General features: G+C 41.8%; 1 protein-coding gene across 1 annotated transcript; it reads left to right on the top strand.

Moving 5' to 3' along the window:
* The first annotated feature begins 1097 nt into the window (after positions 1-1097).
* Positions 1098-15330, top strand: LOC133478548 (protogenin B-like). Its single transcript, XM_061774723.1, has 19 exons — positions 1098-1273; positions 2123-2422; positions 5023-5167; positions 5320-5453; positions 5554-5850; positions 5949-6108; positions 6189-6436; positions 6949-7113; positions 7367-7672; positions 8674-8859; positions 10369-10464; positions 10537-10723; positions 10882-11009; positions 11163-11333; positions 11901-12083; positions 12830-12953; positions 13040-13166; positions 13251-13358; positions 13438-15330. The coding sequence occupies exons 1-19, from the start codon at positions 1216-1218 to the stop codon at positions 13807-13809; spliced, it is 3495 nt and encodes a 1164-aa protein (XP_061630707.1). The 5' UTR covers positions 1098-1215; the 3' UTR covers positions 13810-15330.
* The last annotated feature ends 713 nt before the right edge of the window (positions 15331-16043 follow it).

Below are 16043 nucleotides of genomic sequence, written 5' to 3'. Positions count from 1 at the left end.
CTGCTTTAGATAGATAAATGGATGGATGGATGGGTGGATAGATAGCTAGATAGCTAGCTAGATAGATAGATAGATAGATAGATAGATAGATAGATAGATAGATAGATAGATAGATAGATAGATACTTCATAAATAAAATTACATTGTCACGGCAACAATGTTCACCATTACACCATCAAAAAAAAAATAGAAACAACCAACAAAGTAAAAAGAGAAGAAGAAAACAATACAGACACAGCATTTGATGGGGACCCAATGAATATTTACATCTAATTTAAGAAGGAAGAAAAGGACACAGGTGAGACGCTCTAACGTCTGGGAGGGGCTCAGACTCGAGCTCCTGCTCCTCCGCATTGTGAGGAGCCAGATTAGGTGGCTCAGGCATCTAGTTAGGACCCCCCCCCCCCATGGACCATCCCTGGTGAGGTGTTCCAGGAGAAGGCCCCGAGGACAACCCAGGTCATGCTGGCGAGACTAGATTTCAGCTGGCCTGGACTGGACGAAGTATTTCAGAAAGACTTGACTTGACTTTGACTTGAACTACATTACTTAACAAGTCATCTCATTTAGAGTTGGAAATCTGTATTTTAATTGAGACAGTAAATATATATATATATATATATATATATATATATATATATATATATATATATATGATCTGAAATTTTACAACATAGCTGATTAGGGTTATACAGAAAAATGAACGAACAAAAAACAAACACGTCCTTTTATTATTTTTTTTTAAAACGAGTGATCACGTGATCGAAAACTATCCCTGCGTCGCCTCACCCTGTTTTAAGTATGCAACAATGCTCAATGATGGACAGTCAGCTCAAGTAATCATTCTTAAATTAATTTCACAATATCTGTATTGTTAGCGTGGTACAGTGCTGTAGAACTCTACTTTTCTAATGTTTTTGGTTACCTTATCTGTTAACACAAGAGGGCCTAAGCATCAGAAACATCTCTTGTATGGTAATCGGTGATATTCTTTGTAGTGTCTGGATAAACTGATTTTCTGACCTACGTCGTCTGCGCATGCGTGACAAAAAGCGAGTGAGGTTGCGGGGGGGGGGTTGGGGGTGGTGGGTCTGCACCCCTGTACTGCGAGATTATTTGCTCTGCTGCGAGCATAAGTGACTCGGGGACCTCCAAATTGCACGCAGGAGCGCGGAGGTTCTCTTCCGGGGGAAAATGAGACTGCACTGTGCTTGAATGGCGAAGTTTAAGATGAAAATGTTGCTGTTGTTGGTTTTCTGTCTGCATTCACCAAGTAAGTGTCTCGTTGCTGAAAGGAATGTTGTGTCCATCTGTGCTGGCGTTACATGTGCTTATAAATCCGGGTTAGCAGAAAGACCTTGCTGTTGTTTATGACCATAATGCCTAGGAAGAGGCAAAAAGTAATTATAACTTAATTAACTTTGCTGTGCGTTTCTGTCATCAACAGCTCATGCATGAAACATCCCTAAGATCCTCATTCATTTCAGTTCTAATGCAAAAAAAATCTTTTTTTTTTTCTTTCTGGACCAAGGCTTCACTTATCATTTGTTTGTTGTATATAATATTGATGTGCTACATTCTCATACTGTGAACAGCATCATTATGGCAATCTTTTGTGGTGCGTTATCGCATCATAAGATAGTTACAGTACATGAGTTGTGTTAGTGTTTCCTTTCTGTGAAATAAAATTAGAACTCATGATGGTCATCGTGATTTATGCTATGGATTTGTAATGGGTCCTTTTCTGACTTTTTGGGGACATGCAATACACGCAAGCCACTTGGTATCTGTTGTCTGGTATCTGGATGCATGGTGATGATTTTTGACGGTCCTACCCTGCATTATTGTACTTGTTCTTATTACCTTTTACATGAGAGAACAGAACACATTAAGTACAAGCACTATACTTATTATACTATCTGTAGACGTATTGCACTTTATTATTGTGGCGTAGAATTGATGATTATATTAAAACAGATATTGCACAGAGATCGTCAACCCACCTTATGTTGCTTTAATATATGATGGGAATTACACACTAAAATGACCCAGAATGCGTGACTCGGCTTGTAATCTTGAAGTGCTATGTATCTGTCCCTAATGCTGCTTTCTTTCCCTCCAGATGTGTTTTGTTTCAGTGAGTTGTCGTTCATCACCGAGCCCAGTGATGTGACCGTTCTACCAAAGGACCCGGCTGTCTTGGACTGCCAGGCTCATGGGCAGCCTCCAGTCACCATCAAGTGGCTGAAAAATGGTGTTCGCTTGGCAGAAAGTGAGCAGATGCAGTTTTTACCAAACGGCTCCCTGTACATACCAAAGATCAAACATACCAAGGAGCACTCAGACGAAGGATTCTATCAGTGCCTCTCCAAGAACAAATTTGGAGCCATACTGAGCCAAAGATCACGCCTGACTATCGCAAGTAAGTGTAAGTCTCTTAAAAACTTTACTGAGACCAATATGAGGCAATATGCAGTTTATGGTGTCACCATGCACACATCAGGATAGCAAGTTCATGGGTTATTAACCTGGAGATGGGAAGCAGATGTATGCCGCCCCTTTTCTTTCTGCTTTATTAAGGAAAAGCCCCACAAAGTCAAGGTTTCCATGCCAAACAGAGTTGGTCAGAGAAATGGGTCTGCTTGAGGTTATGGGTATCAATCCAGTTATAATATTGTTTTAACATAAAGGATAGATGGAGCCTCAGCTTTTGTTTGGTCAGCGGCATTACATTGTCCACACAGGCTGCGGCGGCTGTGTGTAATCGCTGAATGGTCTGCTACACAGAGGAATCTCTGAAAGGCCGTTTGGCTTTGTTTGGAGTACCACTGACCACCCCAGGAGAAAAGACTAGGTTTTGAGCACATTTGTTTGTCCACATATCAGTGGACTGGACAGCTGCGTCTATTCAATGGGCCTGATCTATCATGCGTGTTGTTCATCGGTCTGAGCAGGTATAGCTCTAACAAGTGTCATGGTAACCAGCATAGGATAAAATAAATATACTGATGTTGAACTAGGGGACGAGAAGTTTAAGGTGACTTTCTACATTTACGTCTTGTCATGTTTTCACACATTTTACAGGAAAGAAATCGTAAATGGTAACTAGTTGTAAATACTGTATATAGCATTCACTATGCTGATTTGTTTTTAGTTGTTGTCTCTTTAAGAGTATTATAATCCTATTACTAATTACTCATAACAAGACAACATACCCCCCCCCCCCCCCCCCCCCCCCCTCCCAAAAGTCAAAGTTTAGTCCAGTGTCCAGTCTTTTGTGACGAAGGGGTTAAAGGTTTTGGTCATCTGTGGGCGGGGAGTTGGAGGATGGGCCCCTCTCTCTGCTCTCCTTCTGTCCAGCGGTCCTGGGGTTCAGAGGTCAGCAGAGAGGGGCTTTGTGATGTCATAGGGCTGCTGTGACTGGGCTGGCATGCTGTTTTCGCTCCCAGCACACAATCCCTTTCACCGGATCGACCCCTGTGCTGCCCTGTCGAGCAGAGTCCTTTTGTTGAATGTGGGACACTTTCTCTTGTGAATGAGCATGCCCAATACTCCACAGTGAGTGATTACTGCCTTCTAAGACCATCCGGGGGGGTGGGGGGGGGGGGGGGTGGGGGGGGGGGGGGGGTTTCGCTTAACGTTCTCTGAGCAGATCGCTTTCATCATAATTGTGATCGAAAACAGGCTGTCAGAATGTTAAAAAGTCCACCTAAAATAAAGTGCATGCCAACTGATATACGATGCAAGCACCGTAAGAAACACAAAATGATTGCATTTTTTAAATACAAATTGTAAACAAAACAGTGCTGGCTGTAGGCTGGGATGAAATTCAATAGACATGGGGTTCAATTTAGCTTTGACCTCTTAAGAGAAACCTTTGTGCTGTTTGACCTAGACATTGATTTGCTCCTTACAGCAAACCATATTAGCAGATCAGCATGCATAGGCCCCACCCAGTTTCTACTATTTATGTATAGAGATTTGACAACCTGTTTGGGACAGAACTTTTCTTGTTTTAACTTGAAACTCCAAAAGAGACTGCTGGTCATCAGTTGTTTTAATCCTGAAGTTGTGTTATCAAGTCCACTGGCTCTTAAGAATAATCAGAATCAGAATCATCTTTATTTGCCAAGTATGTCCAAAACACACAAGGAATTTGTGAAGAAACACACACTGTAAAGGAACATCATCTTGGGCCCAGTTAAGGTGATCCGCCACATACTGTATGTCTTACAAACAGGCTTGTCGTTCTCTGTGCATTATAGATGAGATGAGGTTGTAAATTACAAGGTTCCTCTTTAATTTGGTGTTCCCAGACCTTGGGATTTCAATGAGGAGCTTCAGTGGGGTGAACAGGATATTGATTTGATATTGACTTGTTTCTTGTGTGTGCGGGGGAAGGGAAAGAGTTATCACCTTAATGAGTGAAGGTCATTGGTAATATCTTAAAGAGGGCCCTTCACATAAATGCAGATTGGAAGTTTTGTGTTTGTTAAAGATGATGGAAAGACCTCACATGGACCGCAATGACCAGGCACAATGCAAATTTATCTTAACCCTAGCAATTTAAAGCAAGCGCATTTGTATGTAATCTGTCTGTTTTGAAGAGTTTTAAGTAGAATCTTCGTTTACTAAATTATCGATTTATCTCCCATACCATCTGTTAACTTAGGAGCGTACCTACAAATCCATAGTTCAGTATACAGTAAACTCATAATCAGTAAGCTAGTTTTCTCTGATGCAACTTCAGGTGATCAGTTTTAATACATAACAAAGCATCCTAGTCTAGTGTCATTCTTCAATTGATCCATTGTTTGGACCAGCTGGTCAGCATACGAACTCACAGCTCATCTGCACAAAAGATCATCATGCCTTTTAGTTACATGAACTCTCATAGATCAGTTTCTCTCGTAGAAGCAGTTAATAGCCCTCAAAGTCAGGGCTTTGCATGTTCTGTCACAGTCAAATACAAATGTTTACAGTCCTTTCATGCATTGATTTGGCTTTTCTATTTCTGTTCAGGTATTTCACAGTTTCTGTTACACCCATTGCCTATGGAGGTGACTGCAGGCTCGGTGGCCCGCTTCTCTTGTGCAGTCACCTCCAGACCTCCTGCCACCATCACCTGGGAGTTTAACCAAAGCCCACTTCCTCTACAAACAGACAGGTATTTCCTGTTAGTCTTGAGTCGTTTCACGCACAATCATACCATGTAGAAAAGTATTCGAGCACTAGGCCATTACAAATACAGTGCTGTATATTAAATTCTGTTCTGTCACACTAGTTTGACCCCAGTGTTCCTTTTTTTTTTGCGTGCAGAATTACAGTTTTGCCCAATGGAGTCCTTCAGATCCACAATGTACAACTGAAGGATGCTGGGCAGTATCGATGTGTTGCAACTAACATCGGAAGTCGACAGAAGAGTCAAGAGGCAAAACTGACAGTCAGTCAAGGTGAAGAGACTACACTCATTTGGTTTTATTATTCACTGATGGAACTTGATGTACAGGGGATGCTGTATTTGTTTCAAAAACGTCCCTTCCTTTGTTAAAGGTGTGGGTGCCAAACCCCTTCAGAGGCCCAGAATCATAGCTGGACCTCAGAACATTACAGTTTCTCTCCACCAAACCGTGGTGTTAGAGTGCTTCGCCACTGGAAACCCTTGGCCCATAATCTCATGGAGCCGTGCTGATAGTAAACCCATTGATGTGTACAAAGCCAAAGTCTTAGGCAATGGGAACCTGGTTATTAAGGATGTCAATTCCAAGCACAGTGGAGTCTACCTCTGCCGAGCCACCACGCCTGGAACCCGCAATTACACCATAGCTGCCGCCAACCTCACTGTCCAAGGTACACTCAGTTATATTACAATGTTGTTTTTTGACTTTCTTCGTAAAAAAGGATGCAAGGTTAACTCTTAACTCATGCCTTGTAAATCACTCTTTCAGTACCACCATCTATTGTTGAGAAGCCTGAGAGCCAAACCCGTCCAAGAGCCGGCACTGCTCGGTTTATGTGTCAAGCGGAAGGAGTTCCCCCACCTCACATTAGCTGGTTAAAGAATGGTGAAGAGGTTCATTTAAATGGACGGATTAAGATGTACAACAGGTATCAAATACAAATTTATTACGCAAGTACTTTTTAATTGGCTCAAGGCAGTATAGTGATTGTGTTTTTTTTTCCCACAGTAAATTGGTGATTACCCAGATTATCCCAGAGGACGATGCCATCTATCAGTGCATAGCTGAGAGTGAGCAGGGCTCTGTGCTGTCTTTGGCTCGCCTCATTGTTGTTATGTCAGAGGACAGGCCCAGTGCTCCCAGGAACATCCACGCCGAGACTATCTCAAGCTCGGCCATCTTGCTGGCGTGGGAGAGACCGCTCTACAATGCAGACAGAGTCATAGCCTACTCCATTCATTATATGAAGGCTGAAGGTAAGACCAAATATGTGGTTCTTTGCGTGAGAAAAATGTTGATTAGTGTCTGATGTGATCCAGTCCTTGACAAGACAATCTGTTGCTGCTTTTCAGAGAAGAAGTAATGGACTGCTTAGAAAGGCAACCTTATTTAACAGAATTCATTTTGCACTCCCCATCTCTCTCTTGTAGGCTACTGAAAGGTCTAGGGTACCTTTTGGAATCTCGTATATATTGTACTGTATGTTAAGTACACTTTTTTTTAATGAATTAAACATAATCTTATAGGACACTCCATTGGGTACACCGTTCTAGTACAAGAGCAGCTCAAAGACCTTATTCACCTACATGAAAGGGACTCAAATTCAGAAACACCCAGTACTATAATGAATAAGTAAAAATATTATAATTCTGTGTGATTGTTTGCATCAAGAATAACATTCAGACTTTTTTTGTGTGCATCAAACGCTTTGTGTTTACATTTTTCCGCTTGACAAACCTAACCTGCTCTCTGATTCACCGCATGTCAGGTCTGAACAACGAGGAATACCAAGTTGTTATTGGCAACGACACAACCAGTTACATTATCGATGACCTTGAGCCGGCTAGGAATTACAGCTTCTACATCGTGGCTTACATGCCAATGGGAGCCAGTCGTATGTCCGATCAAGTCAGTCAACACACCTTGGAGGATGGTAAGCTTTGAGACTCCCAGCATTCTTTGCAATAAATCACTCTGGCAGTTTAGTTAAGGTGAATGTAAATCCTGTGTGTACACAGCACGTTTAGAGTGGGAATAAGGGGAAGGGAGTTTGTCATTTACCATTGCTGTAATGTTTTTTCTAGTTTTACTCTTCTAAAGTAGGTTCAGTATTAATACAAAAAAACCAAAAGGAATGTTCAGAGCTATACTGATATGTTGACAACTTTGTGTTACGTATTTTTCAGTGCCTCTGCGTACACCAGAGCTACGGTTGATCAGCCACAACTCAACAGAAATCCAGGTGAGCTGGCAGCAGCTTCCCTCGAAAGTGAGCCGCGGTCGGGTGTCTGCGTACAGGCTGTCTTATCGCACAGCTGCAGACAACACAGTCATCTCGATGGAGCTGCCTCAGAACAGCACTGAGTATCTCCTGGAGGGCCTCCAGCCAGACACCATCTACCTGCTCCGCATGGCTGCAGCAACCCGTATGGGCTGGTGTGAGCCCTCAGCATGGACATCCCACCGCACACCGAAGACATCCAGTCGCAATGGTAAACAAGCAGGAAATGGGAAAAAAATATCTGGAAGTCGTGTTTTACTTCTGCACCTGTAATATACATCCAAGTGCTCCATCCAGAAGAGCATTTGTGAGGTCAGGTTTACCTATTTTAGACAAGAAACCCACCATCTCTTTTCTAATCTATCCAAAATGTGTTTGATGGGGTTGAGGTCAAGGTTGTCAAGTCCTTCCACACCAAACTCATCCAACCACACCTTTTTGGAGCTTACTCTGAACAATGAAGTTTCATTTTGCTGGAACAGAAAGGAAAGGGCCTTTCCAAAACTCTTCCCACAAATTTGGAACATCTTGGAAAGATCCTCCCTGGTGGAAGTTAAAAAACAAGATTTAAAAGTTCTATGTTAATACTTTAGTATGATGGCTTCTTCCCGTAAAAGTTTTCTAGCATGACTTGACAAAAATATCAAATAATACCATGGTATTCCAGTTGTGGCAAAGCAACTTTTTTGGAGTGGGGGTTGGGGGGGATTTTGGAGGTCCTTCTTCACCGCCATCTTATGTCTAGAGTTTGTTCATGTAGCATTGTCCTGTAGCTTTTGTGTTGGTTACTCAGGAACTTTTGCACTCCGCTGTCAGTGATGTAAGAGCGGCCTCAGTCACGGGTCATAAAGAGAGGCCCTCAGGCGTCTGTGTGGGGGAAAGAGTAGCCTCTTTTCACATCCTGGTGTCTTTTGCCGAGGTTGTTTTTTTCCACTATGGCCTATCTGTTTGTGTTGATGAGGTGCCCAACAGGCGAAAGTGCCAAAGCTAATATTAAATTATCAGCTACTTGAAGCCACTTTGGCTTCTCATGTTTATTCCAGAGTACCCGAGTTACATCTAAAATAGTTTGTGATGATGTTGCATTGCATCCATAGTCTGCACTCTCAGTATCCTGGTGTTTTGATGTGTGGTTCAAAGCTTTAGTATTCTTTGAGGTATTCCAAGAGTGAATGTGTATGGATATCATGACTCCTCTCTGTGCCCTTTCAGTGCCCTCAGCCCCTATTCTTCAAGTTGAGCCGCTTAACTGCACTTCCATTGTGGTGCACTGGCAAACTGCCCCGGAGACAGAGGCTGTCCTCGGCTATCGCCTGTGTTACCACGAGGAAAGCCAACCAGAACAGCCCGTCATCCAGCTGCAGGCTCAGACCTACACCTACACCATCAGTGGCCTTGGTAAGAGTGGATGACGATGCTGATGATAACATTAGCATATGTCTGTTGTGGGTTTCCATCAGTGGGGCGTTGGGTTCTGCATTTACATTTGCACCCTCGACCCAGATCAGTGAGTGCTGACCTCTCCAGTTTGCTTGCAGTATTGAGTGGGATCAGGCTCCCAGGTTGGAGGTCAGGGTCCAGATGTCCCTCCCACCACCGTTTCCCTTCGAGTCACTTGCATAATTACCCCGGGCTATTGTGTTATGCTCAGGGCCAGACCTGCCTTACCAGATTCTGGCCGCCTCCCCCTTTTAGCTGGACCCCGACACACACGCAACAGACCCTCGGGATTGGTCAGAACTGGACAGGACCACTGACCTTTAGCCATGAGACAGCAATCTTGGATTAGTACCCTGCTCTCACTGCTTGTCTGTGCTGTCCATGTAAATAACCTCCAATAATCAATATGCAACAAAGCTGAGTCATACTGATTAAAATATAATTCAGCTTTCTGTGAGTCACCTAGCAAAATTTTTGATTCCTCTTTCCTACTTTATATGTTAAAATACAAAACACAGATACTGCATTTATCCCCTTTTGAAATTCAAACAGGCTCAAAATGTAAACTCTTTACTTATATTATATATAATATATATAATAGCAGTGCACAACACCTGTTTTTGAGTCATGTTTGCTTCAAGTTGATGGCTATAACAAGGACAGGAGGAAGAGTGTGAGAGGGGAAACAAAAGGGGCCCCTCTCCCATCCTAGAGTCCTGCGCCCAGATTCTGTCTGTTCTATCTTGGCCTGACCCCGGTCAAGCCCCCCGGGTCCCATGGGCCTCGGCTCCCAGCAGCTGAAGGCTGCCCCGCGGCCCAACCCCCACATCAGACCTGGACACCCGCCTTCCATGGTCAATACCCATAAGCTGACCTTTCACACCGGAGGCATAAAACTAATCTTAACACTCCCTAAAATGTCCTGATTTAGGAGCTGAGGCAATGGTAGCTATTTAGGTTAAAACACAAATTGTGTAATTTCATGTTGAAAACTGATCTTTTTGAAGTCTTTAAGTTTGTACTTATATTTCCAAAGCATCATTCAACAATGTTTAGTTGTTTTAGATGGATTGGAGTGAATGTATTCTTTTTTGTAATATATTTTTAAAACATTTATTTCTTTTTTTCTATATGTATTTATGCATTTTATTTTTCTATTTTTGTATTTCTATTTCGATTTTCAAATGTCGGCAAGTTTGATTATTGATCATAGCGACACATTTTAGGGGGTTGGTTTCTCATGCTCTTGTCACATGATAATTATATTGATAACTAGAGGTTGGGGTGACACAGGAGGCCATGCTTTGTCCATGCACTGGGGGATGGTCAGTTATGACCCCCGAGTGTTATTCCTAATATACTTCTGTCTACCATCTTTGAAATATGCGGCAAATATTTGTTTGGCTCCGCTTTTGGTAATTTAATGATAATCCTCCGGGCTAAAAAGCTGACGTATATGTCTTCCAGATCCTAGGAGAAGATATCATATCAAGATCCTGGCTCTTAGTCAAGCTGGAGATGGCTATGAGACAGACCAAGCCATCAGTACTCCTGGATGTGTCTGTAAGTATGTTTCTCCTTTGGAATCGCACTTGTTTACATTTATACTTATGTTATTTCCTTGGCATTATATAGCTGCTAGGGACCAAATGGCAGCCACCCCTCCATCTCCAGATCGTGTGACTGTCTTGGCCAACAATTCCTCTGAAGTGTCCTTACGCTGGAACCGTCCCACTTTCCCCTCTAGGAAGGCGATCAGCTACACTGTTCGCTACATGATTGTGGGCATGCACAACGCCTCTGCTGTACGCTACCTCCAAACGTAAGATATCATTCCAAAACACACTGTATGTCTTTCACAGGAATAGATCAAATAAGTAGTTCATATACATTTTGGTGCACTGTGGTATGCTATTAACTGTGTTTGCTGAATATAATGTCTTCTGGCTTTTGGGTGACAATTTTGTTTCTTTTCCACAGTACCAAAGAGAATGTGACAGTGCAAAATTTAGATCCAAACACTCGCTATGAGTTCGCGGTACGTCTTCACGTGGATCAGATGTCGAGCACTTGGAGCCATGTGGTTTACCATCGTACACAACCAGCAGGTGATCAAATTGTCAGCCATATTCACTGTACAGTGTAGTTTTTTTTTATTTTTTATGTGCATTACAAACATCTAATTCTATTCACTTTACCATACGTATTCATGTTAATTTACCTTAGATATATTAATTGTTCATTATGGCTTTATCCCACAGCCCCCAGACGACCACCTACAGGCGTGAGAGTAACTCTGATCGAGGACGACACGGCATTGGTATCCTGGAAGGAACCCTCTGAGCCCAATGTCGTGGTCACACACTACACCATACTCTATGCTTCCCAAACATCCTGGAGGGCTGGAAGCTGGCAAATAATTCAAAGAGAGGGTGAGCAGTGCACTAGACAAAACAACAAACAAAACATTTTAACCCCCCCAAAAATTCTGAATAATTGGGGATATAGCGCCAAAATGCATTTTGCCCAAAAAACAGGGGGTAAGCTCCCCGACCCAATTTATTTATTTTTATTATGAAAAGAATATATAAAAAATCAGCGAATTGGTGAATCCGCGGGTGCTGAATCGCAAATATGCGGTGGTCCACTGTACTGCATGAGCCATGGTTTTCAACATGGTTGTAGCATTCAGTAATACTATGTGATAACTATGTTGAGAGTATGATAATATGTCGACAAAAAAATGTGAGAATGTGAGATTTGGTTAGCTCAATTTTCACCAAAATGAAATACAAAAATCCTCTTTTGTTAAACAATCACATTGACGTTCACTAATATGGACTTTCAGTAATTTCACCAAATACTTTGGACATACTGCTACATGTGTTCAGATGCTTGTGTGCTGTCTTTGCCTCACTAGTATTGGTACTTTTTCATTAAAATCTTTTTTTTTTTTTGTATTACGGGCCCTAATTGCCTGCTTGTTCTACCACGAACAGGAAGCCATACAATGGCGCTTCTGGAGAGGCTCCAACCAGGGAATGTCTACCTGGTGAAGATATCTGCCTCCAACCAGGTGGGAGACGGGCCTTTCTCAGATGTCGTTGAGCTGCCTATGAAACGTGGAAATGTCCAACGCAACAAAAATGCCTGGCACCCAAATAGTTTTCAGCACACTGCAGGTGAGTGTCAGGGGATATGCAATTGTACCTTATAAATCCAGTTGATTTGATCTCACTGAGTTCTGCATTAATAAGTCTGTTATTACAACTAACTACGAGTAAGAAGTACTTGTTTTACTTGTTTATTTTATAAATATATGTTCGTATACTCAAACTCACTTTTGATCATTTGAAATATTTACATTTAAAAAATAGATATTCTTAAAATGTGTTGTTATAATATCTGGAAATGATTATTAAGGCACCACAACATCAGCTACAGTCATGTGTGACACTTTATCATGCAGTATTATAACTGTATTGTTAAGGTTGTCTCTATTAATTATCCATCCATCCATCCATCCATCCATCCATTTTCTTTACCGCTTATCCTCACTAAGGTCGTGGGCGTGCTAGAGCCTGTCCCAGCTGACTCAGGGCGAGAGGTGGGGTACACCCTGAACTGGTCGCCAGCCAATCGCAGGGCACATGTAAACAAACAACCATTTGCACTCACATTCACACCTACGGGCAATTTAGAGTCGCCAGTTAACCTACCGTGCATGTTTTGGGATGTGGGAGGAAACCGGAGTCCCCGGAAAAAACACACACAAGCGCAGGGAGAACATGCAAACTGCACACAGGCGAGGGCGGACTTGAACCCGGGTCCTCAGAACTGTGAAACAAATGTGCTAACCAGTCGTCCACCGTCCCGCTCCCCTTGTCATTATCTTTAATTTTAAATGACTGTGTTATTTATTTTTCAGTCTTTTCTGACGGCCTCTACCACATAGACCAAAGATCCATGACTGGGATCATTGTTGGAGTGAGCATCGCCTTGGCCTGCATTGTAATGTGTGCCTTGATCCTCATCAGTAAAGGGAGACCAAGGTAATCGCTGTCGTCACTGTCAAATTACAAAACGATTGCTTTCCCTATCATTAACTTTCATTTTTACTGCATATTATTTTTTGTAGAAAATCTTCCAGCCACAAAGTTGTTGCCCTGCCGCCTGGTGAAGGGTTGTCTTTGCCTCAAGAGCGCTATGAAGAGAATCCTGAGGCCCTCATACCCATGATGAGTACCAACTTTATAGACGCCAAAGTGAGATGGGGAACAAAAAAGCTTCTAGAGATGTCATTACAGTATTTAAAAAGCAGAATTATGATGTACTTTCACGTGTTTCAGGGTGGCTCTCATATGGTGATAAATACTGCGTGTCCTTTCATGAGCAAAAATCAAAGCAGGAAGTGGCTGCTGTTCAACAGGGATGTCAGCATTCCGACCGAGATTGACGTAAGTAGTGTCACGTCACACTCTCATTCATCAATCACCTTTCTTCTTTCATTTGAGATGTGTTTGTTCTTGTCTGAAGGTTGAGGGGAGGGTCCGCTTGTATGAGACTGGCAAAACTGTTTTGCGGTATGAGGAGCATTTAGGCTCTGCGCCTCTGCCTCCATCATCCCGGGAGATCATCTTTGGACCCTTTCATGTTGAGAGCTCTCAAAGCAGCGAGGCCAGCCAAGAGACGGGAGACTCCGGACGCTACTCCAACGAGGAAAGCAACGAAGAGATGAGCAATCCGTCGACCAGCCAAAGCTCCAGACCCGAATCTTTCAGGCCACCCAATGATGCAGCTGTAACCGAGCCGAAGCTGTCTTTCCAAGTGGAAAACGAGAAACGCGTTTGCTACCATCTCTCAGGGCACAACGCAGCTCGGCCATGCTGCACCTCGGACGGCAGTTAACACTCCAGTTATGACCCGGCCCAACATTTACCATTTCTACCTCATTTGCTTCCTGGTTTGAGCCCTCTGGTTATTTCCTGTGGCACAAATGAACAGGAAGTCAGCTGCTGTGAAGGGGAAAATTAGAATTTTCTTCAGATCTACCTCAGGACTTTGTATGAATGTTGATTACAACATTGTGGTTCCTTTTTTCCTTTTTTTTTTGTTTTTTTGTTTAAGTTCCACCTGTTGGTCTTTGTGGCATCGTCTGTCCTCAACCAAAGCTCACCCATGATGAATGTTTTAAAGAATGTGCTGTGACCATTTGTTCATATTTAATTTGTTTTTCCACTGGAGCTGAGGGGGTGTTTGATTGTCTACCTCAGTCGTTGTTTTTCCAAGACTACCTCCTTTCCCCTCTCATACTATGTGGAAACCACGTCATTGCCACGTCTTGTTGCTTCTGTTGGAATCATTTTTATTTTCACGGTTGAAAGAGCTTTTGTTTCCCGTTGTTTTGCGGAGGTGGGAAAGAAAACAAGTGCATTAGATATTGTCAAAGTATTTGGGTTGTATAAGATGTTGGACATTTTCAGTGCACTGAACTCAAAGCTTTACCTTGGCCTTAATACTGAAAGGGCTTTGCATACTTGATCCAAAGACAGGTACATTTGTACCCAAAGAGTTTGTAACAATAGGCAACCAAAAATATGGTCGATGTACATTAAGGGTGTCTTGGCCAAAAATACTGTTACATGTCGTTGATGTAAATTTCTCTCTGAATGGTGGTTTGAATGCTTTTCTCTGTGTAAAATTAGGTCCGGTGAAAGCTTTAGCGCAAGTCCTTGTGGCTTGTGTTGCGTTTGCCTTCTCGACCATTGCTAAGTGCAGCGGTGATGCCGATGCTATTATCCAAAGAGTTGTCTGCTTCCTCAGATTGGTGTGGCTATTCATTCAGTTGATTCTCAGAGAGATGAGGTAGACACTATTGATCCAGTGTGTCTTATGAGTGACAGATGATGGTATTTATTTTTTAGGCACACATCATCTAACACTGACCCACCGCCCCCCCCCCCCCCCCCATGTGATGTATGGGGAATTGTTACCAAGGTCTCCATGGTATTTGGTGTCCAGGTGTGACAATGAAGGATTCTGACTATCAAAATGGAAGCCCAATGTGTGTGAAGAGCAACATAATCAATTTTTTATATCTTTGTAATACAAATTATAGTTACCAAAGAAGCTTTAAGTCTCTAATTTAGTGATTTTCTTTGGGTTCATTTACACAATTTGCATTTTGATGTGCTATAATTTTAAAAGTTTTGATTAGTAGAAAGGCATTTCACTCAGTTCTTGAAAAAAAACAAAAAAACTTGAGATCTCAAAACTGCTCTGATTTCACCTTAATGAGAGTTAGGTCTAAACGTTTCATTTAGAATTGGTAATTACATGTCCCAGTTTCATGATAGCATTTCCCCAAGTTAGTATTGCCGATGTCATGTTCAGAGTTTTTTTGTTTTGTTTTCTTTATTATTATAATTACAAATGTTGACACAGATTAATTTGCTGATTTGACTCAGGTGCCAAATGTAGACTTAGTGAGTAGTCTTGACTGTTAATTTATGTTTTTTTCTGATTTCCATGCTTTTGAATACCAAAATACACATTTTATCCAAAGAGTGCAACAAAACAAAGTATTTTATGGGTTGGAATGTTGCATCTGACTTTTTGATACTCTCAAGATGATCACAAATGATAAATAAAAATGTTCTTGGAAAAACCTTGTGGTTTCACTGTGTCTGTATGAGCGAGTTAGTAACTGTTTAAGAGCAAAGTTACTGTAAACCAGTAAGAGACCAAAAAACACTGGATCTTTTTGGGTATTTTGACCATTTTTCATATATTGCAAAAAGTGCTCTAAAAAATACATTTGTATTTGCAAATTTGACAGTTACGTTTTCAGTAGTTCATAGACTAAACCATAAATGTCCATTTTACTCAAACATGTACCTCTAAATAGCGAAAATGGAGAAACTGGTCATTCTACAGCAGTATTATTAGTATATTTGTTTTGTTTTTTAAATTTGCAAATTGCATATTAAATAATATTTGGCATATTGTATAATTTGTCATATATGGCAGAGGCACAAGGGACTAAAGGGGGCTATAAATGTGTAATTGAGGCATTTTATGTCTTTACAAATATTATGAAAACACAAAATATTACACAAATACTATTATCCATTTTTATTTGT

This window comes from Phyllopteryx taeniolatus, chromosome 5 (genome assembly GCF_024500385.1).
Source record: "Phyllopteryx taeniolatus isolate TA_2022b chromosome 5, UOR_Ptae_1.2, whole genome shotgun sequence".
Taxonomy (NCBI): domain Eukaryota; kingdom Metazoa; phylum Chordata; class Actinopteri; order Syngnathiformes; family Syngnathidae; genus Phyllopteryx; species Phyllopteryx taeniolatus.
The sequence above is the reverse complement of the archived record's forward strand: the minus strand, read 5'-3'. Positions and strand labels throughout refer to the sequence as shown.

Excerpts from the sequence above, each read along its gene's own strand:
- LOC133478548 (XM_061774723.1), top strand. The coding sequence starts at position 1,216 with ATGGCGAAGTTTAAGATGAAAATGTTGCTGTTGTTGGTTTTCTGTCTG. Across the intron at positions 1,274-2,122 it reads TTTCTGTCTGCATTCACCAA|ATGTGTTTTGTTTCAGTGAG; the intron begins GTAAGTGTCTCG and ends CTTTCCCTCCAG. Across the intron at positions 12,954-13,039 it reads ATCAGTAAAGGGAGACCAAG|AAAATCTTCCAGCCACAAAG; the intron begins GTAATCGCTGTC and ends TATTTTTTGTAG.